This window comes from Epinephelus moara, chromosome 19 (genome assembly GCF_006386435.1).
Source record: "Epinephelus moara isolate mb chromosome 19, YSFRI_EMoa_1.0, whole genome shotgun sequence".
NCBI lineage: Eukaryota > Metazoa > Chordata > Actinopteri > Perciformes > Serranidae > Epinephelus > Epinephelus moara.
This window is the reverse complement of record NC_065524.1, coordinates 18450219-18478132: the sequence shown is the minus strand read 5'-3', so window position 1 is coordinate 18478132 and position 27914 is coordinate 18450219. Positions and strand designations below refer to the sequence as shown.

Sequence of the window (27914 nt, the reverse complement as noted above, 5' to 3'; positions counted from 1 at the left end):
CCACAGCTATTAGATTCCTAGTCAACCAAGAAGACTCAACAAACTGCAACACTGTGCAGACCTGCTGTTCCTCACCCTCACCTTTATGTCAGGATTCCTATTGTTGCTATTGTATGTTGAAAACTGCCATATGAACGATTGACCTATGAACCATATTCTATATACGGTTACAGCTGTACGAAGAACTGCCAGTGGGCTAGCGTTTATTATTTTTATATTCAATGCACAGAGGTGACTGAAGCTTGTGGCTGAGGCTTTGTGAAGCCCCACACTGTCTGTGTGCTCAGTGTTTCATTATACATTAGTTTTGTTGCTGATTATTTTTGATTGATTTTATTTCATTTATGGCTCAGTGCAGTTTGTTATGGGTTTGTTTGTGCTGTAGCAGAGACAGAGACATTGATTAGGCCTGACGCCTTTTCTGTGCCCGCAGTACACGGTGTATGGGAGGAGTGGTCACCGTGGAGCCTGTGCTCATTCACGTGTGGCCGAGGTCACCGCACTAGGACTAGGATGTGTGCCCCTCCCCAGCATGGAGGCAGGGCCTGTGACGGACCTGAGACCCAGACTAAGCTTTGCAACATAGCCCTATGCCCAGGTATCATCTGTCTGCTCTCCAAATATATTCAGAGTAATATTAACAGTTATTCCTTAAGGCATGGTGATAAGAGGAATATAAAAGGTACATGAGCTTATTTAAGAAGATTAATTAAAGGGAGTAGTAGCAGTTTACCTTACGCAGGCCAATATATAATCATTTATCAATACAGTACTGCAAAGGTGAGTAACAAACTGAATGGAAGCCCGGTTTGTGCTGCATTGAAAGTAAAAGTGCTTACACAATAATGCGGTTTAGGAAACCCTGTTGAGAGTCAATACTGTAATACTGACGTCAAAATCACTTACCCGCAATTGCCTGTGAATGGTAAGCAGATTAGTGATGATGAGTTTTTCCACACAGTAAATGTTAGCTTTGCTCTGGTAACAGACTCAGTGAAAACCACTCAATCCCAGATGCTTTCCCTCTGCCCAGACAGAGAAAATGGAAGCTAACAAATAGCTTCTGCAGTTTGTGCCTTTGGCATTTTAATAATCTAAATCTTAATATGAGGACATACTACAAAAAAACCCCCCACTTTTTATGTTTTACTCTCCTTTTGCCTTTGGCTGTTTTGGGAAATTCTTACCAGCAGTACAGTTCTCCAAAACCTACAAGTAGTCATGTCATATTTTTTTTGTCTGTTTTTTTGGCTTTCAATCTGAGAGAGAATAGTGATCTGAATATCTCCTCCCATTTCTGTCTGCCCTCTTTTTCCCTTCACATGGGACATGCTTGTTGGGTTGTGGTTGGTGCCTCAGTGGACGGACAGTGGCAGGAGTGGAGCTCTTGGAGCGATTGCTCGGTGACCTGTGCCAATGGCACTCAGCAGAGGACCAGGCAGTGCTCAGCGGCCGCCCATGGGGGATCTGAGTGTCGCGGTCACTGGGCAGAAAGCAGAGAGTGCCATAATCCTGACTGCACAGGTAAAATCCTGAGCCTCTTAATTCTATATCCGCTTTGATGTCTAAATTCGAAATCATGATTTGAAATGGGGGGAAAAGGGACACCGAAAAATGTGCCGTCCCATATTCTCCTCATCACCACTACAGTCGTGAGAACCATAATCAGTGCCATCAACTTTAGATAAAATATGCAGCCTGATTTTACTGAGCTGTGTTTTACTCTTTCTGTTGCATGCTGGAAAAACCTCTGCAGCAAGAATCAGAGCTGTGTTGTAAGAATCAAGAATAATGTTTAAGACCATGCTCTATCAATTGGATTTGTAAAATCCAGTTAGATATACTGTATGCCTTTCACATAATTCAGGGTTAGCTGTCCAAACTGTCTGTCAACATCATAGATGTATTAGAGGCTCAAAGATGTCAGCTTAGTGGTCTCCATCAGGCTTTGAATTGTCTGATCATATGAAGGGCCTGAGCACTCTCATAATCTCCTGATGCAATTTTCACTGCAGCAGCCTAAAACAGCTGACTTTTCTTTTTTCTGTATTCCATTGGTATGTGTGTGGCAAAGAGATTCCTCTGAAATTTTAAAATGTTGCGTAACCACTCAACCCTGTGCTCTCTTGGACGGCTAAAATAGTGGCGAGTGCATATGTGAGTGCGTATTTCTAATTTGTGCTTGTAATAATGAAGCAGGCAATGTTGTTGTTTGCCGCACAGTGAGTGGATGCATTATACAATTTATTCATTTAATGAGGCGTACCTATTTAGCAATTCTTATTTGTTTCCAAGGTGAGAGATCAAACATTAGTGAGACAACACAGTCTGAGCCTTCATTTAACAAGTCAGCACAGTGTCCGTGGCTGCTAGAGGTGAGGCCTTGCTTCGTAGAACGCAAAGAGAGAGTTCATGGTGAAACCAGTTTCACAAACGGTCAAATATATCTATGAGTATGGAGAAAAAAATAGGGAGTGCTGACCTGGGTCAAGACACTAGGGGTTGGTGATTGTTACAATCAGGTGCTCGTCAAGGATAGGGCGAGTAGTCACATAAGAACAACAACAATGACTCATTCTGATTGTAAGTAAAAATCCTTTATTAATATATGGATGACCATATATTAATAAGCGTCTCGATTTAAACAGTCTTCATCATGGTATAAAACGCATTGGAGACATTTGTTCAATTTACAACTCATCAAAAGGTCGTGAGATACGGGTCACATGACATGTCATAATAATATGATAATAATGAAATGTATTTGATATAGCACCTTTCACAGAAATGAAATTCACAAAGTGCCTCACAAAATACAATCAAGCAATCAAACAAATAATAAAACATGCAATAGATAAAAACAAAGGCAATATAACAAATAAAGTAACAACAAGAAAGTCAAACGGAGCAAATACAGGCCACTGAGGCCCCAAACTGAAAAATACCAGGGGCCATTTTGAAAAGATCAGTCTTCGCTTGTTTTTTAAAGAGACCGTGAACCTAATGGAAGAGAGTTCCATAGTGTTGGAGCCACCACTTCAAAGGCACGATCACCTTTTGTGTTGAGAGGGACAACTATTAGGTCCTGTTCTGAAGACCTAAGGACCCTCCTGACAATATATGGATGGAGTTGATCACTAATGTACTCAGGTACCCGACTGTGGAGGGCTCTATACATGAGAAAGGGACCCAATAACTTTTGAAGCTATACAACCTGAAGCAATTATCAGGATCTCTGTCTTGTCGGTGTAGAGCCCACTTGAAAACAAAAACAATTTAAAGACAATACAGTGAGAATTATAAAAACATATACTGTGTCTAACTGCAGAAAAAGAGGGTTCACCCACAAATAATAAGATCAAATTGACAATGAAAAGACACAGTGAAACGTAGCGAGAGTTGATATATACTGTGGAAAAAAAGTGCTGATGCTGCTGCTGACAGAAAATAAGAAAAATGTAATTAAATTAAAGGAAAATCTGACAAAAAAGTAGTAATTTGAGTAATTTAGTGCTGAAATGCAGTCATTCTTTGGAAAAAATAAACAAAACAATAAAGTAAAACTGACTAATAACGACAATAAAGGTCTGTGCAGGTTTTGATTCAACATCATGGGTTGCGAAATTGAAAGAATTTCTCCAGGACCACTCGCACAATGAGCTCTTTGCAACACATGAGCATGCATCTGTCTGAGGAATCAGCTGCTCTGATGTGGAGCAGAGGCTTCACTATCTACTGGGATTTGATCAATGTCTTGCGAGTAGTTTTAGCCAACAGGTCACAATGGATTCTGTTTTTTTTTCCCTTTCTTCCGGAAGCAATCCTGACAGAGGTTAGTTGTAGGACACGAAATAGCCCCGCACGTGTGAAGGAAGGGGTAAGCGGAGGTTAAAGTAAGAGTGGAGTGTGTTTCCTGCTCACAGGGTGTTGTACCTTTCCGTTCAGACAAGGGCATGTGATTTACTACATCGCTGAAGGGGAGCATCTGTTTTTTTGTCTAATGCACAGTTTAACAGTGTTCATTACAAGGGCATAAAACATGCTGCTGGTTTTGGAAACTTCAGCATAAATGCCTTTTAATATTGGCAAAGTGAGGCGACTCATCACCACTCACAGAGAAGCTTCTTTAGCCATAAAACACACATTCTCCTGATTATTCAAAGTGATCTGGTTCATTTTTGGAATATTATCAACAAACTGCTTCTAAAATCTGAAAATCTAAATCCATGGATAGCAAAAGAAATTAATGTAATTAAAAATCAATAAGATAAAAGTTTTAATGGCACACGATAAAAAACTATTATGATATTTTGTTGTTTTTTGTGTACCTCTGAGTGTGTCTGTGTCTAACCGAGAGTGATTCTGTTTTAGCGAACGGCCAGTGGAATCCTTGGGGTCCGTGGAGCGGCTGCTCTAAGTCCTGCGATGGCGGATGGCAGAGGCGAGCCCGGGTGTGTCAGGGGGCAGCGGTGACTGGGCAGCAGTGTGATGGCACTGGAGAGGAAGTCAGAAAGTGCAGTGACCAACGCTGTCCAGGTGAGCCAAAGGATAATAAGACTTAAATCTGAATGAAAGTGAGGAGATGATTATCTCTGCGGAGGGGATGACACATTACATAAGAATAACAGAAGCTGAAGAGGAAATGCAGATAAGCGGATGCAGAGGAGGGATGAGAGAGTATGAATATATTCCAATAAATGAAGTCACTGAAATACTGGTGAGATACTGAGTAATGCAAGTATCATCAAAGCTTATTGTATGACTTTCAAAATCATCTCTTTTTTGAAGGGGACTCTCAAACATAAAGTCTCTTAATGCTTTCATTCTGTGAAGTAAAGAAAGCAGTATTCCATATAAACATTTACATTTATATTACTGCTATGATTATGGGTTGCCCACACACAAAAGTTGTGATTATAGAAGAGAGCACATATTATTATAATCCCTAAATGGCATGCTCATATTTACCAACACTATTCAGCTTTGATCTCCTATATTTCCATACCTCCGTGTATGTAATGTGAAGAAATCATTGCATCATATTGGAAATCCTGAAAATCTCTTTGCGTCACCGTAGTAACACCTGTACCACTTTGCTTTTCAGCGCCATATGAGATTTGTCCTGAGGACTATGCAGTGTCAATGGTGTGGAGACGGACGCCTTCAGGAGAACTGGCCTTTAATAGATGCCCACCCAATGCCACAGGTAAGAACATGAGCAATATCTTTCATTTCTTTATTCATCTTTTGTTGTAACCAAGACAGCCTGATTTCTAAATGTTATAGTGTGCGCTGATGAAATGCACAGATTATTTTGGGCTTGTCTTATGTTATTTTTGCCCATCTTCCTCCTCTCCCATCAAAGGTCTCAAAATAGTGGAATACACTGTGTGATTCATTGACCTAAATTTGACTTATTTTCAGGGAGTGGTATAAATCCCTCTGAATTGCCAACAGGTACAGCTGTCACTATAGGGTGGTAGCTACCCTGCAATTTTACACTCGCGTTATAGTATCAGTGTTTAATTGACACTGTCCTCCCCCAAAACAACAACACTAAAGGTTGTTAATACAAGCAATTTATTACGACCCATATTTAGTTTTTGTTAGGCTGTGACCTCTAGTGGCTGTAGTAATTATGACAGGAGCAAAGCAGGGAGTAAGGTGACGTAGTATAGAGAGCGACACAGTCCATGTAGGGAGCAAGTCTGGGTGGATGGATTGGTCAAACAAACACAGAACTTTGACCTAGGAGGGTGCTGTTTGTGTCCCGTGTGAAACCAAAAGTCTACGTTGAGTTATTTTAATTTAGGTACATGAGTTAACTTATTACATCATGTGCTTTACATAAGTTAGCTTACGTATGTAACTTAAATTATGTATCATAGGTAGTTATTTGAACCCAAACGGGAATGCATATGGATACACTACGATGTCATAACATATAACGATAGCGATATAAAGACTATGTAAGATATATCGATATATTTTCAAGCAAGATATAAATTTAGACAACACCGATTATTATATCGAAATAGGGTCAAGTTGCGATCACAAGATCTCCAGCAACACTAAGAGGGACACAGAGCTGCTCCTCTGTTTAATCTGACTGTTAACTAGTCTACAGTGCGACATCGGTCTATATGTTGCACATGCTATGCTAAATCAGTCTGTGAGATGAATGAAGTTATTGCAGTAGCACGTGTACAATCCAGTGCTGTGCTGCGCTGCTAGTTTATGTGTGAGGTGGACCATAGCACATCGCTGTTCTTTTTGGTATTTATAGTCAATTGTGTGACATTGAGACAGCGCCTGGATGCAGGCGAGAGATGTGTTTAAAAAATGCAGCGAAAACACAGATCTTTCACATACAAGATGTATGTAACGTGGACAGATTGTCTCTCGCTCCTTCCCTCCCTCTGCCTCTCTGTTGATGCCACTGTATGTGCATAAATAAGATTATTAGGTTAGATAAATAAAAATATTTAAATCATTTTTCAGCACTAGATTCATTTGAAAGGCCACAGTTTTTCATTTACATGTTGTGCAGCTGTAGATATTCAAACAGGAAAAACTGGCATTTTTTGTGATAACAGTCTGTTTTTCATAAAAGTGCTTGTGACTTCTCAAATGTCGCTTTGACTTGCAACTGAAAACATGTAGCCCATTTTGTAGAAAATACAGAGGTATGTATCTTGTATCGCCAGTCAGCCTGTAAATACAGAGATATGAGTTTTTGTACATATCACCCAGCCCGGCCTCAAACTTTAGCCTTGTTGCTCATACATTGCAGTCCATTGTGCAAAAATCAAAGTAAAAAGAAAATGAATGCGATTTGGAATGCTGCAGATCTCAACGTTATCACTTAACGTTACCTTGAAGATACAACAAAACGCTTTTCACTGAGCACTTTTGTTATCCGCAATGTATGTAATTTAACTTTTAAGTTATGACTGCATACACTGCAGATTGTTTGTGATAGATTGATTGCAGCTTCTGTCAGCTGTCAGTGAGCTGTCACCTGTCTGCAGCTCAGTCGATGTGACGTATCTTCTGTTGCGCAGAGGATTATGGGTCAGAATAACCAGAAAGACAAAATGCGGTACTTTTGGCATACTGCATTTGACAAACTATGTATTGGGACATACTTAATCCTTCTCTGGCATGCTGAATAGTATGGTAGTATGGGTATTGGAACGCACTGCATGATCTTTTTCTAAACCTAACCAAGCTGCAGCTGTTTCACAACGTTAACCATGTGTTTAAAACTGCAATCGTTAGGGGCACTAATTTAGAAAACGCTCCTGTGGGTCATATTAGAGGCCTATGTGGTCATGTAGGGGTTCAAGGACTTGTTGGTTTAAACACACTTTTACACACGCCTACAATTATTTTGCTACATTATGAGAAATAATGCCACATGTCTGTCACCATAGAAAGCCGTCCTTTAGCCTTTTATGTTTTAAGTTCCCTGCCTAATCTTTGCATGGTGTTTAAAACCATCACACCATTATGATAATAAAACTGCATCTCGTGCCAAAATTGTGTTTCTCCATCTCAGGAGAAAGCGCATATCCCTTCATCCCATTTCCACATGCAGTGATGTAACTCATGGCTACACCCGTCAGTACACAGCATGTGCAGTGGATGGGAAAGAAAAAAAAATGGTAACTGTGATTCTGAGAGCATTGTTGAAGAAAAGCTCACGGAGGTCTGCTTTCAGACATTAAGCAGAAGCTTTAATATGTGCACGGAGGGAAGAGCATTAGAGCAGAGGATGTGAGTTCTCCAACAGGGTGAGACTAACACTCAGCTCTTGAAAAGAAGAGGAGAGAAGAGGGGGGTAGGACGAGGGGAGAGGATAAAAAGGAATGCAACCTCTGTTAAAGCTGCTATGATACAGGTTGCTTTTGTTCTTGTTGAAGGTCAGTTTGCTAACAAACAGACGACGGGACAATGAGGCGCTGCTGGGCGCTAAAGTTACAGGTTGGTTTGACACGGCGAGCTGTTGTAAAAATTTAAACAGTCTGTGGTGTTCTGAATTGACATTTCTCCCATGACCATAAAATAGGTAACTGGCAAACTAGATGTAGCAGCAAACACGCTGTCATTCACAGATGGCTTACCTGCGGCAAAGTTGCGCAGAGTAGAGATTTACTAGCATGACATTAGCTTTCCGGCTTGACATTAGTTTTATGGCTAATAACTGTTTGGCACTGTGGAGCTATTTCCAGCTCACAGTGAGGGCTCTTGTGTTTCTTTTTTTCTTGTTCTCTATAAGATGCTGATGGAAATTTAACACCTTTGCTGATTAAGAATTTCATTTGCACCAAGAGGTGTCTTTATGTGCCAGATCAGGTCAGTCAGTCAGTCAGTCAGGGTGAGACATTTGGCGCCTTTATACAGCTGAACTAATTAGTGTTCTTTACTGAGCAATATCACATCATTACATCACAGTAATTATATTTTTAAAAAAAAGGTTGTTGTGAACCCAAGATGTTGATGGTTAATTTATCCAGCATGTATTTCTTATACAAGACTGAATTTTGATGCTTTTCCATGGGTTTCACTGACTGCTATAATACAGAGATGTTTGCCATTACTGCAGTCTGTGTACTGTTATATTTTACATCACACAGTCTGGCTTTTAGCAATAAATCAGACTCTAATTCTTTGTATTTCTCAGTGCTGGTGGACTCTGTATGTCTGTATGCACAGGATTCTCACACAGGGTGCCCTATTACAGCCAGCACCATGATGAAAGGGTAAAATAACACACATATTTCACATTTAAACACAGTGCATCCACCTGTCAAAGCCTCCACTGACCACTGGAGAAAAAGACTATGATGGACAACAGTTCAGGTCAGGTCAAGTTTATTTGTAAAGCCATTAATCACAGGTCCAGTGTCAGCGGGTTTCATAAAAAAATAAATTAAAAAAAGCCCACATTATGAACCCATAAACGAAAACAACATTCCCCGACCTTTGACTTGTAATTAGATCAAGGTCAAACTCACAAAAGCCTTAATGAGAAAAATGTGAAAAGAAACCAAAGCCCCCTTCACAGACAGACCGTCTCCCCCCAGGACAGTCAGACATGTAATGGCTGACGAGAGCGAGCACACAAAGATGAAATATTGATCAGCAAAGGCAACATAACAAAATGTGCGACATGAATGCAGCAAGACTGCTTGGGCGAAGCGTCCAAATGTGTTAGGGGGGCATCAGCGCTTACTCAGCCGTAGTCACTGTCGTCATCAAGGTCATCATAGGAACAGCACCCGGTGCAGGGGCGTCAGCACCGCCTCGGTCATCGTGGATGACAACTGCCACCAGAGGCGAGAAGGGAGGAAAAGTCAAGAGGATACACGCTCACACACACACACAGCAGATGAATGTGTTCGCTTTGTATCAGTCAAACAAAGGTTCATACGTCAGTAAACATGCAAAGAACATTTACAGCAGCCTTCTGTCAAGGCTGAGGCAAAGTGAAAGCAGAATTAAAATGAAGAAAATGCTGTTTCTATGCAGCACAGGATTCTTAGGTTGTATACTTCATCTTTCCTTTGCTTTTATTTTTTGTAGTGCAGTATTATCATTATTACGTAAAATTAAATAACCAATGTGTTTTTATACTTGCTAAACACCAAATATGTTGAGTAGTGTTAGTGAAATATAATTTTTTTGTAGGCTTAAAACTTTGCCATGTATTTTATTCACTCTACTGACACCTGCAGTCACCAGTTACTCTGCAGAGGAGATGTTGCATGTAAATGTTATTGTGCTCTTATTTATGCGCCTGTCTAACGAGAGCCCCAAATCTCAATTATCAATTAAAGTTCGAGTCACCGAGCTGAAAGAGGGAGCAATTAAAGCGACAGAACCACGAGCTATTAAACAAACTCTTCACAGGTTAACGCAGAGAAAAATGATCATGTGCCCAAACACACGAGACGCCATCCTTTAGTGTGAATGAGGGCTGCGACTAACTATTGCTTTCACTGTTGATTGATCCGTTGATTATTTTCACAGTTATTTGATTGGTTTGTTTAAAATTAAATTGAAAGTGGTGAAAGATGTCGATCAGTGTGTCCCAAAGCACGAGATGATGTGCCCAAATGTCTTGGTTTGTCTACAACCCAAATATATTCAGTCATATTCAAATTTAAGAAACTGGAATCAGAGAAGTTTGACTTTTATTTCTTAAAAAATCACTCAGATAAGTTGTCAGTTATTTAAAAGTTGATAACTTATCGATTACTCTCTTAGCCATTGCAGCTCTAGAATGAATGAGGCAACTCTATTTGTATCTGTGAACTCCATTCATTGCCGTCATACTTTCACCTGTAGACGTGTGAATGCGAGGTTTCTTTCACTAAAGTAAGGGATTTCAGTTGTTTTTCCACCACAGAATGAAATTCAACACACTAAGTCGGTAAAAATCCTTCTCAGAGAGAGCTTCTAGACACCTCTTATCTGAAACTCCTCAGTCGGTAAACACTGCTTTAGCCTCCCGCCTTGGGAGGATTGTTTGAATAAAAAAACTCTCCTTTAATAGCAATAGAGTTGAGGATGCCGTAAAAACCGGACAGCAACAGGTCAATGCCTCCACGGAGCGCAGCCTTGGTTTTTCATCAAGCACAACTCCACTGAACAATATTTCATACTCAACCTACTCTACATACATCACTGGTGATGCAAGGACAGATGACAGATTGGTGGAGAATCACGGTGAAAGCCTCAAGTTGCTCTTCGCTGACCTTGTTTGATTCCGTCACCGACATGGATCCAAGCCAAGTCTAAATAACTGAAAAATGTGATTTTACCAAATGCAGATATCAAAGTAAAGTATGGTGTAGTAGTTTGATTCATAAAATACAACTGTCCTCTCTCAATTTTGAGTGTGGGTAAAGCTTCAGTTATGCATATCCCAAGAAGTGCTTATGGACATTTTCTTTAGTGTGAAATGTCAGCAAGTGTGATTAGGTTTTATTTTATACAGCAAAAAAACCACAACCTGGATTTTATTTTTCTAAAATCACAATTCTTCTCTGTAAAAGTATTTGCGTAAACAAAAAAAAAGGCCTCCATGAAGTTCAGGCACTTTAAAATGATTTAGGCCTTAAACAATTTATATATTCCAGTACTGCTGAATTCACAGTATAATACTAAAACGAAAGCAGACTACAGGTCATCAGGAATCTTTTTCTTTATAGTTGAGTGTGATAAAGAGCCACCAGAAAAGCATAAAAGAGGGAGGGGACCGCATGCAGCAAAGAGCTTATGCCGGACGCAGTAAGGACTCAGCCTTAAAACTATGCTATGCAGGATTTTTCCATTTCATATAAAAGTAATCCCATGCAGACATGTCTTATGACCCACTAGAAGCAGACACGATGCTACATCGAGGCTAGGGGGTGCTAAAGTGACATCACAAAACCTGCGTAGCCCAAGTTAAACCTCCTCAAGCATCTTCTTTTTTTTTTTTTTTTTTAATCTCATTTTTTTAATAAAGAGGTGTGTAAATGTTAATAATCAGCCCTTCTGTTTCCAGTCTGATCTCTGAGTGTATGCTTGCACCACACTTGTACCCTATGATGTGTGCGTGTGGGCTGGCAGGTGTCTTGTGTGTGTGCTTTTGCATGTTAGGCTAAGTTATGAGGGCAATGCACTGTTTTCTGATCAAGAGAATTTAATTAATCAAGCAAATGGAATAAATGTCACATTTTTTATGTAATATGTTGTTAAAAGTGTGGCTGCATGGGCGCCGTCCACTGCTGAAGTCTTTTACCAATGAAAGATGTCACTTTTTTTTTTTCAATATTCTCTGGCCAAGTTCAGTTAAAAAACTACATCTATATCAATGTCCTGTAAAGAAACTCTAAAGTCATGAAAATTGACTACCTTTTAGCACCACCACATACTGGTCAAGCTCCCCCAAAAAATCCTAGTGACGACAATGACTAGCGTTGTATGGCGGTGTATTTGTCTGCAGAGTCCCTGCCCTCTACATCTATTTTTTATTCTCCTCTTATTTTCCTATGTTTGGTTCCTGGGCACTGCACACAGGAAGGTTGGGATTTTATATAAACTTAGGGACCAAGTGCCCGACTGTAAGCTACCCAAACAGCGCAAATATAGCGAGCTAGAGTCAGTCTGAGGTTAGCTTTTACTTATGCTGGCAATATTGTCTACGAATAGTCCCTGAAAATTTCTGCATAGTATACCTTAATGGTAGTCGCTTTAGCTGGTGAGCTACCAAGGCGCCTGACCAAGCAGCTTTTAAGAGATTTCCATAGCTCTTGATTAAAATTTATCACTGAAATCACATCTGTAATTTTAGGAACTTGACCTGTTCTTACTGCTTTGTGTCTTTTTGCCCATTCCCACTTAAAGCACTGAGTTTTTCTCAGTTTACGATGACCTTTAGGAATGTCAGAGCCAAAACTGAAGAGAATCCCTAATTCCTAGGTAGCAAGCCATCATAAAATACACCTTTTTTTCGAGTGTGAGGGCCTGAAAAACGATCGAATAACAAAGTGAAAATGTTGTATTGTGTGCTGGCGTCTTTACCAATGGGGGTCTGGATTATAAAAGCAAATATAACCACCCAGGTGAAGCCAGTTTGGAGGGAGACGGATGCTCAGCACAGTGTAAAGCCGTGGGCCTCTCCTGCTGCCCTCTGGGCTGTCTCATAGTGCTGCATGGACGCTCCCAGGATATAGCGATGTTTTGCGTGCACTCATGGCTTCAGTGCATATCACCAGGTAGTAGCTGTGGAGAGGGGTGGGCGTAGGAGGTGTGGTTTTGATCTCTCTCTGTCTGTGTGTGTTAGTGTGTGAAAGACAGAGAGGGAGAGAGAGAACAAGAGATAGCGCAGGGTTTATGTGAATGCCAGGGGAAATGTTTTGTACTGTGGGAGTTTTCCTCAGGATGTCAAGCACCTGTGTTGGAGCGGTGGGGTGATGTGTGAAGTGAACTCCACCAGGTCGACAGCAGGCAAGGTGTGATGTTGGACCCCTATGTAGGATGTGTACGGCGATGTGGGTGGATATTGGGAGGTTCTGCTATTTCGGGATCACTGTTTAAATGCCTGACAGCTATCACAGCTGAGCTGCCGCATGCTCGAATAAGCCACTGTAAGTTGTATTAACACAGCAGCACACAGTACATATATTAAAAGCCATGGGACTGTGTCTGCTGCTCATAATATAAAACCCAGTTCTGTTCAAATACTGCAGCACTTTCCTCTCCAGAAACCTCTCTCCCTCCCTCTTTCTATAATGTGCCTCGACGCTACTGCAAAATTTAATGGGCGACATCAAATTTTGATGGTGAGTGATGGGCAACAGAAATGGACAAAAGAGAAAAAGATAAATCTCTCATGAAAAGAATTAACACGTCTGTCTTCCTCTCCTTTTTTGTCTCGTTCCTCTCCCTGTTTCTCAACACCCTCCTCTCCACCACTTCCATCTGCCTTTCTTTTGCCTCTCCTTTGGTCTTAATCCCACAACCCCCCTCCTCTACACTCTCTACGCCTGCATCCTCATCTCCCCTCTCATCCCTCCCTCCCTCCCTCGCTCCCTCCGTCTCCTTTCCAAATCTGTCGCTGTCTCCTTCCCCTCTACAGGCACCACCAGTCGACGCTGCTCTTTGGATCACCGTGGTATGGCCTTCTGGGAGCAGCCCAGCTATGCTCGATGCATAACAAATGAATTCAGATACTTGCAGCAATCAGTAGGTGCAAAGTCAGCTCCCTCTCACAGCCTCTGTTTCCAATGCATCATAAATTACCTCCCCGGTGTTTCCCCCCTCCCACCCCCCTCGTTCTCATCACACTGTAGCCAAAGATTAACCACTTTGAATAGAGGAGCAAATTAAAATACTGATTTTGCCATTTTTCGGTGTAGTGAATGGTCATCGTCACGTCCTTTAAAGCCCTTAACAGATTTAGAGTTTCTGGTATGTTGTCATCTGTGTTTGTTGCTTCAGCTCGTACTTTTATGTTTTTCCTTACTCACACTTTACTGCATTTTAAATAACAGCAATTACAATACATTTTTGTATCGGCCCATTAAGTGACTGGATAACAAAGTTAGAAAAACTATCTTCTTTTTAATACAATCACTTTTTTTTCAACCGAGAGATCCTGGTGTGAACTCTGTCTCTTTCATCCTTTTTTCATCTCAAGAGACATCTAGATCATAAAAAAAGTTTTTTATTAAAGCTCGGGTCCATTTTAGAGCGCTTTATTAAATAACATTTTTTGCTTTTGTGTTTTTGCCTGTAGTCTGGAAACACAATAGCACTTTCACTAGAATAGGTAATTCTGGTAACCCCTCCATCACTGTTAAAAATAAAATAATTCAGAAGCGCTGAGATAGCACATATAGCGCTGCACCTGTGAACGTGTATTTATGGACATAAACCCTGTGCAATGATGTGAGATGTCATTCCACTGTGCAATTTCTGCCTAAATGTGTGTCTTCTGCTCCAGTTAACTCTTTTATTCATATTGGCTCATTTCAAAACATCCGTGAGGCAGAATACATTTCGGCCTGGCTTAGATATAAGTGTCACATAAAGGGCCTTAGAGAGTGGAGTCTTTCTTCCCGATTTTTTGCACTCCATTTACTCCGAATGTGTAGTTTAGCGTGTAGCTCGCAAAACCTGCAGAGGACACCGATGCCCCAAGTTCTGTCTTCTCCTGTTTTTGGAGGTTCAGGGGCACCTTGCGAAGGGCCAGAGGATGCTGGCGGGGGATGGGATGTCCCAGGTCACGAAAAACCTGCTGGATCTCACCCAGAGGAGGAACTTCTACGCCGGTGACCTGCTGTCTTCTGTGGAGATCCTCCGCAACGTGACGGAGACCTTCAAGAGAGCCAGCTATGAACCATCTTCAGATGATGTGCAAGTAAGTGGACAGTGGGTTATTTTAACACGTAGATCTTTGGATGTTCTTCACATATGTGTATATCCCACTGCGGCTTACAGTCATATCTATTGTGACAAAATTATCAACAGGATAAAGGTAACGTCTGGTGTGTACCGACACTGCAGTATATGATAAAAAACATGTTTTGTAACATGTCTGATATGGCACAAAGGCTGACAAACGCACCCCATGGCTCTATTGTATCAAGAGATCTCCTCCCCATCCTAAGCTGTTTTCATCTCATCATGTTGGGGTTGACTGCAGTCTTGATCCTCTTTATGTCAATAGGATGATGGAGATTATAGCTAAAGCTCCACCTCCATTGCCAATAACATAGTTTATGTCCTCAGAGCTGTGTCATTTTCAAAGACACCCTTCTCCGGCCTCTCTGTGGTCTTTGTGCCGTCCTTTCCCACCGTTTCGCTGTGTTTGCCTGATGCTGTTTGTCAGGGGGAGCTAAATGGGAAGGAAATAAATGTTACGCGCTATCTGATGGCAACAGCAAAGCAAGTTTTGAATATTGTATGCGTGCTAATGAAAAACCTAATTCTCCATTACAGTTCTTATGCAAGTTCCTAATCTTGCTTTGTTACTGTATGCAGCTTGTTTTGTTGCTGTTCGTCAGCATAGAGATGTAAGTAATAGCGCAGGAAAATTAGAAAAGTACGGTTCTTGCCCGTCAGACATTTTTCTGTATGGGAGTGGAAATAATTTCTGCTTTAATAATGTGAAAGTTCAGTTAGTTATTCCCACAACACAGTGCTGCTTTCACAAAATACTCATAATGCTGGGTGTGATACTGTCTTCCAGGTGTAAAGGAGTGGATATGAGGAAAAATATGAGATGAATTTACATAAAGAAAGAAAAAAACAAACAACCAAGTGATGTCAAGAACAGTGATTCTAGACGCACAGCAGTATTTGAATGTGATAAGACTTAATTGGCGCTCAGCTTGTTCTTCAGGTTAAGATGAAGGTAATGAAATCACTAAAATGTTGAACTCACTGAATTATGCACGTCCAGAGCGCAGTGGTATTTGGACTACAAAATGTCAGGGATGCTCTCTCCCTTTTTCTGCCGCTTTTCAGCACATTTATCAACAGTTTCCACCGGATGTAAGAAGTACGGTCTGCTGCTAATATCCTGCAGGAATAAAAGCCAAATGTGCTGGCCATGGATGGGCAAACATAGGGCCCATTCACCCATTTTCCCACCATAGAAAATCTATGAGATGAGGAAAGCATCCTGTCTCCAGTTATTATGAGAGCTCTATAGTGTGTGTGGGCAGACAGGAGAGCAGTCAGCCAGCCCACCCCCTCCACGTGTCTCTGAGCTAATGCAGTGTTAAAGTGGGCACATTACCACCAGAGGGAGCATAAGCATTCAAGTAGAAAACAAGATAGCCTGTGTCAAGAGAGAGAGCCACTCCCTCAGGCACATTGTAGACCAGACGAAATAACAAGGCTAAAGATCAGACAGGGGTCCTATTACTACTGCAGGCATGCACCCCAAGCAGCCCCTGCTGCAGAAGAAGACAATCCACACAGCTGCTCAAACATTCCCTTTCATCTTCCTTTCTGATTGCAGCTTGTGCTCCTCTCCTCTAGCATTAAGTGTTTGCTGCAAGCTGCAGGGGGTTCGAGGTGTATTTTTGTCGGAGCTGATCCCCAAAATTCCATCTTGTTCTCTGATGAAACCATCGTGGCTTCAGTGTCAAATTTCTTGGTGCTATTGAGCCTGGCAGGGACTGCTATTATTCCCTTATAGAAATCCCCTGCGATGAGAAATGTCAGTTTATTATCCATAACAGTCCTCTTTGAGTGCATAGTGTTTATGTGTCATGATTTTAAAAAGCATCTTGCTGCAGTGCCTGTAATACTTCTGTGTGGGTGTGTTACGTATTTCTCCCTTTCATCATCTCCACAGAACTTCTTTCAAATCATCAGCAACCTCTTGGAGGAGGAAAATAAGGAGAAATGGGAGGACGCGCAAAAGGTAAGCATGTTGCTGTGCTCTTAGTAAATAATTCATGCTGCTGTGTGAATGTTGTGCGTCTCAAGAAATCCACTCAGAGCTTGTTTGCAGTTGCTCCATCCGAATAGCAGGGATAAAGAAACGTCAGGTTGGTGTTGAGAGGGTGTTTTACTTACACATATCATTGTGAGAGGTCATTTTAGCAGGTGTGACATCTGGCCTCATTTTTAAAAGCTAGTTCCTCAGAGCTCCACTTGGTGGCAGCAGCACTGCCACAGAGACCGTCTAAGCGTTAACACTGCAGGACTCACTCATTCCTGCACACACATTGTTTCACACAGCTGATACAGATCACAGCAACCGGTGTGATTAGGCCATTACTTCAGTTGAATTTTATCATAGAAATAAACAGTTTTGACATTTTATTGCTTGCAGCTAAGAGTCTAATTCCCTGTCTGCCTTTCTCTGACATTGTAAGGCAGCTCCATCATATGGAGAAGCAGTGCAATAAAAAAACACGGTCTCAATATCCAAGATAGGGGCAACAGACTGCAGCACTGCAGTAATGTACTGTAGATCAAAATATGAGTGCAGAACAGTACCCACTGTCGACACTGTGTTTATCCATGGAGGTTGGCTTCTGGCTACGTCCTCTGTCGGACACATCTCTCAGCTTGAGAGGTGGCAACTGTCGTTTTGAAAACTGCCACTGGTGTCTGAGACAACCTGAACCCTGAAATCACGCACATCCAGGCTCTGACAGAGATACCATCTGTGATGTCTGCAGAGGGCATCTGCTCCGTTGTCACCTTCACTGGTAAATTGACTTAAATTGGGTATCACCTGTGCTGACACATGACTGAGGGGGTGTCTTAAAATCAGTCAGATCTCTCCTTTAGTCTGCGTTTATCCATGCTTGACTTGAGCTAAGATGGTAAGGGATTGCATGCAGTTCAAACTCTGCCAGGAGTGCCAGTCCTGAATGTCTCTACAGGCAGTAATTAGGTGTTTACTCGCTGCAGTTTTAGTTTGGCAGGCCCCAAAGGTAGGTTTGTCGGTGAGAAGAGCTCACAAATGAGCAGTTTCGTCAGTAAAAATGCGTCAGAGATGGAGACAGACAGATCAGAGGAAATATAGGAACAGGAGAAGTTGTCTGTGATTGAACACCCAGAAGAGATATGTGTTAATTATTTCTGTTGTTATTAATGTGCCTGTCCAAGGAGTGCTGCTTCAGTTTCGGCACTCCACCAAGGGGACATTGGCTAAGCGACGCCGTCTGATTTTCAACAGACGACGCTTGGGCTTCACAGTTATCAATTTTCCTCACTTGCTTGCTTTTCTTGCATTAATGAGTGTCCTGAGCTCAGTTTCCACAGCACCCACACACTGCGCGCTGTGGACATTCAAAACACTCACATGAAACACCTCACTATGAGGTCTTACTGGCTGTAGAGTTGGCTCGGCACAGAGATCACTATATATTCACCTCCTGTCACTGTTACCATGGCGAGGAAAGGAAGAGCTCTGTCTACAGAACTCTCCACTGCAGCCATTTCCCTGCGCTGCCTTCACATCTCATGGTTGCCATGGAGACCAGCAGAATGAGCATGACTGCACTGTGCGTCAGACATGCCGGAAGGGGCGACGTGATGTGCTTTTCTCCCCCACTATGGCTTTCACTCTGCTGTGTCAGAGGCTCTCAACTTCAGCATCACTGATCCGCTTGCATGGCTTAGCAGCGGCACATGTAGAGGCATGTGCAAACACACAGAGCACAAAGGTGTTACCGAGGAGGGAAATACCTGCCTCAGGTGTTTGTTGAATAGCAAGAGTGAGGTGTTAATTGCTGAATGCCACTCAAAGGCCTTTCTAATTGCCTGAAATCGCCATTGTCTGCTCACACATTTGTTAAAGTCCTGCAATAATGTTAGCATAACATGACACATTCCTCTCATGGACATTTTGAAATGTTGTCACAGCATTGTTCTGTGTAGCTCATGTTTTCTGGAATTGACTAATCTGTTTCATTAATGTTGTCATGTATGACACAGCTACACAGTCCTCCAATCCTCAATATCCCAGTCAAAGGACAAAACTGATAGCCCCAAATCAAAGCCCCTTATTAGCTCCGACCCATCAACACAAGAGCGGCAGCCAGGACAGTGGTCCAATCTTTTGAAGGTCAGTTATCGGATTAGTGTGCCTTTGATTTATCGACTTGGAGGAAAAGAGCCGACGGGACCAGCAGTGTCACTGGTCGAGCCGTGGCGCTGTCCGTGGTGCTGAATTCCTGCCTCTGCATTGTCTCGCTCAGTGCTGCCGTCCATGAAGCGTTACATGAACCCAGGCAGTCACCCTTGACTTGGCAGAGACTTTCAGGAGAGGAGCCAACCAGTGACTGTGTGTCCAGACCCGGTGGTTATCTCTCTGATGCCGATGTCACATAGATGGTTCAATTAGGGCTGCAGCTACCTGGCCCATTATTTTCTTGATCATTTGATCTATAAAAGACATATATAAAAAAACAGAATAATGAAGTCTTATCATAATACCCCAGAACTCAAGGTTGGATGTCTAAATTGCTTCTTTTGTACAACCAACAGTCCAAAAAATGTTTCAAAACTTCATTTTTGAGAAACTGGAACCATTAAATGTTTGTCATTTTTGCTTTATAGAAATTAATGAATTGACAAAATAGTTGCTGATTGTTGAACTTTAGATGCTTTAATCACATTTATATGAAAATAATATAAGATTATATGCAAACAATTGTGAAATAAAACTCTAATTTCTTTTTCATTTCTTTTCTTTTTGTCCTCTATTTCTATTACTTTCACTTTATTGCTTTGCTGTTTATTTAGCTCTCATAATTTTCAATTTTATGCTTGTATTTTCTTCACAGCTTCTGTTTTTAACTATATTCCTAAACTTTATGTCTATCATGTATTTACGACCCTGCATTTTTATTTTCTGTTTTTATGTCATGCTCCACACTCCCATCTTGCCGGTGCTACCGACCGTTAAAATTGAAAATGTCTTCCTGTCTTTTTTATCTTGTCCAGATCTATCCCGGAGCAGTGGAGCTCATGCAGGTCATAGAGGAATTCATCCACATCGTTGGATTGGGCATGAAGGATTTCCACAATGCCTATTTGATGACTGGGAACTTGGGTAAGAATCGTCCCACTTTTCCTTCCCAGCCCACGGCCGCTGAGCTCGTCGTACCGTTTATTCCCTCCTGACATGGACACACAATCCCTGCGCTCTGCTCACTCCTCCTGTCAGTTTCCCCCACCGTCGTTAATTTCGGATAAATGGCGCGTGGTAAGGGTGGGCGAGTGAAATGACTGCTAATCAATAATGTTAATTAAAACTGAGCTTTTGGTCTTAATGTGCTAAATTCCTATGAAAACATTTAAGACTCAATCCAATATCATGAACATGCAGTATAGGAACCTCCATAAGAGCTTTTCTTTAATAGAGATGTAAAGATAAAATATGCACAGCAGCCATAAAATACATCTCTATACTCTTCTGATTTTTCTGATTTACATGAGTTAAATACAAATAAGTAATAATTCATAAATGTGGCAAGCAAATTGGTTTTAAAAAGAGTTTACATTGGTTAATCACTGTATTATTTTCTAAACACATGCTCTCAGTCATTTACATTTTCCATCCATCCCCAGTTTCAAAGGGTTTTTGCAACATTCAGAAAAAATATTTGTGTCATATTTGAAAGTGAAGTAATTCTGTGTGATGCTGCACTGCACTGCAGCCCTTTGAAAAAGACATGATTAGCAGAGCGTACCCTGAAGCATGTTATGCACAAGTGCAGCAGCATTAAAAAGATTGTTTGTCAGTTCCTTTCCAGATAAGCAGTCATGCAAAAAAAAAAGTGGGAATGTCTGATAAAAGGCTATAAAATTGGAGGTGAAATTACAAGTTATTCTTCGCAGCTGTAATGAGCTTGCAAACATTTTTTTTCTTTCTGCGCCACTGATTGTGGTCCAGATTATAACTCCCCCTCTTTGTGGAGACAAAAACAAGTCTCAGGATGTGAGTGTTCGAGCAATATTTCTCCTCCCTGATGTTCTCGTGGGCTCCTTTTGCTTCTGTCGCGCAGCCTCTTGGATGATCTGAGGTCTCTGTGGCATTTCATTTCTTACTCAGCCATAAATGGTGTCTTACTGGAATGGAATAATACAACTGCAGTCTTGATTTATTCATGCAAGTGAATGTGAGCATGTACAGCTGTGCTGGTAGGCAATTCCTCGGGAGGAGTGAGATTCCTTCCTCACATTCTTTAGAATAACACTAACATTTGACCCACTTCTAGCAACCACTCACGCTCACAGTGGCTTTTTATGGTATATGATTTCCATAATGATGAATAGGTAGCCCTCCAGAATAGCATAACAAACATGGCACAATGAACGCGCCCATCAAAATGCCATTATGAAACGCCATGAGAAGCAAATTAAGTAATGGACACTGGAAATAAGGCATGACTGCATTTCATAATGCCAAGCTTTAATGACTTCTTTCACAGAATATTTCTGTGCCCCTCTCCTATTTTATACTTCTTCCAATTTGGCTTAATGGGAGTCGTCCAGTCTCAATGGCATTGCCCCCTCTTTCTGCTTGAAAAAGCATTAACACATGACCCCTGCTTTATACACAATATGCAATCTGTCCTGTGAAACTGACTCTAAATTGACAGTTAAGTGTTTTATCCAGATTCATACAAATTCCTTGAACAGCAGTGTGTGCTGCGTGGCTAAACCTGAAAATGAAATACTTGACTCTTATTTTATTAGTCAGCCATATGACTGTGGAGGCTCCGCTTAAATCTGTGGGACTGGGGATTAAACCGTGTCAGACATGATACAACAGAAAATCTTTTGGTAAACATGGAGCGATGATGCAACTCAGCATTGTGTTTCAGTCAAAGAGAAAGCACTGACTGGCATAATCAGAGCCCATTATTGAGGGACTATGCCGGACATAATCAGTCTGCTACACTGGTCATCAGGCCCGTCTACAGAATGTGTGGGTCCCTGCAAAGGTTCAGTGAAGGGGCCCCACCCAAATGTGCGTCACTCATATGAATGCATGCCCTCTCTCCTAGTTTAGTAGTTTAGTTTAGTAAATTTGTCAGGTCATGTGGCCAGCTGCCCACAATTTTTTGTTTGTTTGTTTTCGACAGTTGTGTATAAAATAGTGCTGGCACAATACTGGAGTTTCTAACTTTGATACAATACCTTGAAAATGATTGATATTTGAAACCATGTTCCATAGCACAAAGAAAATCTGACAATGAGACTGAATTGTAACTAAAAAAAAACATACTGCTGTATGACAAATAAATACAACAATGACTTTTTTTTTCTTGGTAAGTGGCAGAGAACAGCAGAATGAACACTAACAATGATTAAAACTTTTTTACAATAACGAAAACAATATTCTTGCAGGAGTGCACAGGTTGAACATCTTCCAAGAAAGACTTTTTAGAAATGCTTTAAAGTAAAGTTAAAAACAAAACAAAACCATGCTGCAAAAGCCTATACGCAACCGGAGTGAATGAGACGAATGACGAAACGACATCACTGTGAGTGAGTGAATGAGAGGAGGCGGGGCTATTGGAGCACTGCAGCAGTGTGTGTCTCAACTCACTGTTGGAGAGAAGAAAGAGAGTAGTATCAGTTGTATCAGCACTGCTGAAAATGAGTATTGAAACCATTTCAAGATTTGACGTGTATCAATAAATCTATGTCAGGACAGGATAGTTTCATCAGGACACATTTTACTAAAGTAACAATGAAAAGATTGCTAGTTTTTGTTGTTTTATTAAGTAATGGTGGGTATTTTGTTTTAAAATAAAATGTGGTTATCATTGCATTTATTAAAGATGATCATGATTATTGCTGGCCTCCATGGGAGGCAGCAGCAGGGCCCCAGAAAGCTTCTCCATATCTCCCTTAGGGGCAGCCCAGGTGATCATAATGTCTTTATGCTTGCTTTCATCAATGTTGCATATTGTGGTGTTCACTGCATTTGAAGGGGCATCGATTCAAATATTGATTTGGCTGAACTGAAATGTCCCTGCACTGGTTAACAGCAACAATCTCAGTTTTACACAACGGACATGATGTTAATTGTGATAGATAACCTGCAAGTTTGTTCTCATATATGTACTGACATAATGGAAAACATCAGGTGCCTGTAAAATGGGAGATTCCTATACAAAATAAATATTATACTTGGCAATAATACAATATGCATTTCTCAATTTCAGTAAACGAACCAAGACATAGAGAGCCACCAGTAAGTCTAATTGACACAGAATTTGCTTCATGCACACTGTTCTTGTCACAAATTGCCTTGATTGCCTTAATGAGGAAAGTACTCTATAATCAATGCTAATTTTTTAAAACAGAAGTCTTACTGTGGTGCTACTTGGCAAAACCCGCAGGTGCTGAAATATATTAAACGTGTTTAATTTGATACCATAATTAAAGTTAAAATTTTCAGACTTAGACGTAGGCATCGTAGCTGATAAATAAGTGTGATAAAACCTGAAAGACAGATGATCCACCTGATATCCATTGCTCCCTGAGCAGTGGGGAAAACACAACATTTTTAATATCATTTGACTTTTTCTATCATGTAGCAACAATACGGAGTAAGCTTCAGAGGTATGAAGAACTTTCTCTAAGAAAGTAGCTTTCAGTTGTCTGCTTTGCATCTTGTAGTTCCCCAGGTGTGACGGAAGTCTTCCTGATTATGTCATGCACCTTTTTAATGAGTTGCAGCTGTTTTGGATTGTCAGTCTCACTAACAAAACAGACAAGCGCTCCTTTCTGTGAGACTCATTTAGCTGAAATACACAAAATGGTCAGGTGTCTTAGACGTGGTTAGAGACGGCTTGTTACAAAAAAAAAAAAAATCTTTATCAAACTTATGACGAACATGTGTGAAAAATGTTAAAGTGCAGCATCATTATCATTTCGGTGATGCAGGACTGAAGGAGGGTTTTTGTCTTAGAACAGACGCTGAGGGGCCATTTGGCTTGTGAGCAATTATTTGCAGTTGTAGCAGTAATGAGCTGCCTCTGGCTAGAATCAACCAGAACCTTACCTCACTGCTGGTGGAAAAATCTATAGGTCTTTTAGGGAGATTTTTAACCTGTGTGTTGGAAATGTCAGAAAAAATGACTGCTTTCACCCGCTGCAAGGGGTAAGCGTCTTGTGTGCATGCATGTGAAACTGCCTGTCCCCACCTAATGTCACATACTACTGGACCCATCAGCCTATTATTTGTTGTGCACATTTATGACTGCATGCTCTCCAGTCACAGGTTTTGAAAAACCTATCTTAGTGACTTTCAGACCTTCACTGACTGCTAACTCCACACTCCTTTTAACCAGCCATAGGGGCCGCAATTGATCAACAAGATCACATTGCAAGAGATGTTTTGAGCAATTGGCTAGGCTAAAATAAAAAAGCCTGATCTTTGGCCTTTGCTGTGGCTCAAAAACTGACATCCATAGATAAGTTAGGTCTCATTTTGAACCGGAGCATCTGCAGATTAATTCCACACCTAATATATTATAATCCACTTAATGTAGGCATAATACAAGATGATTGAATTGCATTTTTGTTATCTTTGTTGCCATCTTGACTGTAAGGCAGCCAGGAGAGACAGTTAAATGACATTCAACAATAGAAATATACTGCATAGAAAGGACATTGAACTTTTTACTGTGGTCATTTGACAAGTACAAAAGAATAAGGCGGTTGTTAAAACACATGTCAGTGGGGCTAAAAAGTGTGTCACACTCACTAGTTTGAGCACTCCGTTTTGGACCAATCTTAAACCCATTTTTCTTATTAAACAGAAAAATCCATTTCAAGTTTCTGTCCTTCACCGAGCAAACACTAAGGTTAACTTCATTTTCTTTCTTGTAATACTTTATTTTCAGTTTTTCAGTAACAGAAAGGACATACATGACGATACAAAGAGAAATGAGACACCAAATAAAACAAAACAAAAAGGCTGCCAGCCAGTGTACAACTTTACATAAAACGTCTTTCAGAAAGGTCGCCATAATAGCAACATTTAGAGAGCAAGGTGAAGTAGCATGAATAATTGAATGGCGGTAAACACCAGACACACACATGTAGCCAGGCAGATCAGGGTCTTCTATGGTTGTGGGGTAAAATATCTTCTTGTTAACTCATTGTAAAACACACATTATTCAAACTTGACAGGAACAAAGTAAAACTCATCAAAACCATCCAAAACTGGCTGAATTAGTACACTGTTTCAACAATCACCAACTCTGGCTTGGTCTCCAACAGTACACATAAAAACGGCTCCCACTCTGACCATCCTGCTTTGTTGATTGGAATGGGGATGTCTATTCTACTCTCATTCTCAAGAGGGAGTTAGGGTGGGGTTTTATCGGACATCGTGTACCAGGTTTGTCTCCTTATCACCTGTCTCCTCTGCTTACACCTTGAATATGTAACCTGCATATTGTTTTCCTTTGTTGCACTGCTGTCATGCACACACTGGACACACAGCCTGCCCTGCACTCCCTGTTGCCCACCCACATGCTCCCAGATACACCTGGCAGAGATCAGCACTCTACTGAGTGCACTTTTCTAGTTGGTCCTGTTTTCAATTTTGCCATTATATTTTTTTAAAAAATCAGGCTTACAGAGATCAGGCTTTTATATAAAAGGTGCTTTCATTCAGTCATGATTTACAGTGTGTGTGTGTGTGTGTGTGTGTGTGTGTACAGTGTGTACAGTGTGTACAGTGGAAGATGAGTCAGTCTACCAAATCTCTGTGTTGATAATACGTGATTAAGACGTGGAGCGCAGAGTTTTCAGGATAATACATTTTACCCCTGGACACGGCGCAGGCTGTAATAGCCAGCCTCACAGTAATTTCACCTCACACTACAGTGCCTCGGTGACCACGTGGCCCTTTTGATTAAAGGAATGGAAAGTTTTGTGGGTCCATCGGTGGAAGCCAAGTGGAGAGCATCTGGCTGAGTAAGATATTGCAGCATCATTTCGTCACTAATTTATGGCAGCCTCTTGACACCTAGATAAATACTGGCTGTCACCGGTGCATCGTCCTCTGTCCTCCTACTTTTAGTCAAATAACCTTGATTGCCAAAGGCTCTCCACTCCAGCAACTTATTCTCTCTCCTTACAAGCAAACACTTGGAGGACAAAGGGAAGCACAGGACGCGTTAGAAAATTAAACACCACTTTGAAGGTGAAATACATCATGCACTTTTGACATTTTTGTTCTGGCTGTCTGTGGTGAGGTTATACGTCACGGTTGAGAGAATATGTTGACATTAATAGCGATTAATTGCAATTACACGCGCACATGCGATGGCTGCAAATGCTCATTAATTTATTTTCTGTGGAAAATGTTTGTCTGACTTCAACAGTTTACATAATGCTGAACCTCTCATGAACGCATTCAGACGTGATGAGCAATGCTATAATTCCCTCTTATGAAAATGAGCCATACAGAATACTCTCGGTGCACTGAATCGGTGTTGAGAACCATCACAATCCTAAATGATCACTTTATTTGTGCTGTCTAGCCCCATCAGGCAAATGCAAAGCCCCATTTACCTGCAGAATTACCCACGACTCTGAAAGACAGTCGTCCTAGTACCCTGTTGTGTTTCACAGTTTGCCCCGTGACTAAAACCACCTCCACACGCACACACACTTACCACCGCTGCTCCCAACATCTGGTGCAATGAACAGGCCTCTTTGCAAATGGCGGGTCTCGTGGCGCTCTGTGATTTCGTGCCCGCTGCTGGATCATCCGAAACACACAGACACACCTTCTGTCACAGATTTTACTCAAACGTGGAATCTTGCCAGGATTCGAATTGTATTATTGGCAGAGCACGAGGAACAATAGAGCTTTTGCATCAATGGTAGGATTAGCCTCAGATTCCCCTCGCTGAAGCACCACCTGACTGGGACTGGATGTGATACCAGGTAGAGAACAGTACAGCTTTATCCTCTCCTTGTAATGCTGAGGCCTTTTCGGTTGATCCTGGGTATTTTCCTTGTCACCGCCTTAGTGCATGGACCGGCCTTTTATGGCTTCTCAGCAGGGAGCTGAGAAAAGGGAGGAGTGATTAAGGAGATTACCTGTCTACCACTTGTCAGATGCCAGTTGTGGCTTTGATTTTGCACTTTATAAATGTGTACTTGAATGCATCACAGTCTCAGACAGGGATTTCTGTGACACGTAAACTACCTGTATATTCACATGCTCAAATCAAAATGAAAATATAGGCCCATCATACTCAATTTACTAAAAAATCTCTAACAGCATCGGAATACACTGGTAACTAGATGTCATAGTTAGGTGGTGATAGCTAGAGTATTTAAAGATCTGCCTCACAGTTTGGGAGTGATAGCAGGCTTCACTCTTGTGTTTTTACTTTAGGTCGTAGGAGTGTTTTTTGTGAGTATATTTGGATTGCAGTTCATTTTAGAGAGAAAAGCAGCAGTGTTGTTGCATATCTGAAGGATGAAAGGAAGTTCCATCTTCCTTGTGCTCATATTCAAACCTAATAGTGTGATATAACATTACTTTTAGGGCATAAGACTTTTCAGCGTCAGTTTGATTTATATTAATGAAGACAGGAAACTCTGTCATTTCAAAACTTCAAAGCTCCTCCCATCTGGTTCCACTCTTATTTCTGTGGAGATAAATATGGAGCTTCAGCGCAACAACCATTTAGCTTAGCTTAGCAAAAAGGCAGAGCAAAGGGGAAAGCTAGTCTAGTTTAAAGCATGTGAGTGGATGAGTGACAGACCCCACTCCTCACTCATGGCGCTTTTCATTCCCTTCATTCCCTCGCTCAAAGCCACTCACAGGCCACTCCGCTTGATATCGCTCCATGCTCAACCTAGAGCTCCTCTTAAATCACTCACTGCTCACACCA

At 41.3% G+C, this 27914-nt stretch overlaps 1 protein-coding gene across 1 annotated transcript in view; it reads left to right on the top strand.

Annotated features, from left to right (window-relative positions):
* The window catches only part of adgrb3 (adhesion G protein-coupled receptor B3), a 139090-nt gene that overhangs the window by 66947 nt on the left and 44229 nt on the right, over positions 1 to 27914 (top strand). The window contains exons 5-12 of the mRNA XM_050070470.1: positions 434 to 598; positions 1360 to 1524; positions 4372 to 4536; positions 5105 to 5206; positions 13634 to 13740; positions 14723 to 14917; positions 16865 to 16933; positions 19975 to 20083. Coding sequence (XP_049926427.1) covers positions 434 to 598; positions 1360 to 1524; positions 4372 to 4536; positions 5105 to 5206; positions 13634 to 13740; positions 14723 to 14917; positions 16865 to 16933; positions 19975 to 20083 — 1077 coding nt within the window. The remainder of the gene's footprint in view (positions 1 to 433; positions 599 to 1359; positions 1525 to 4371; positions 4537 to 5104; positions 5207 to 13633; positions 13741 to 14722; positions 14918 to 16864; positions 16934 to 19974; positions 20084 to 27914) is intronic.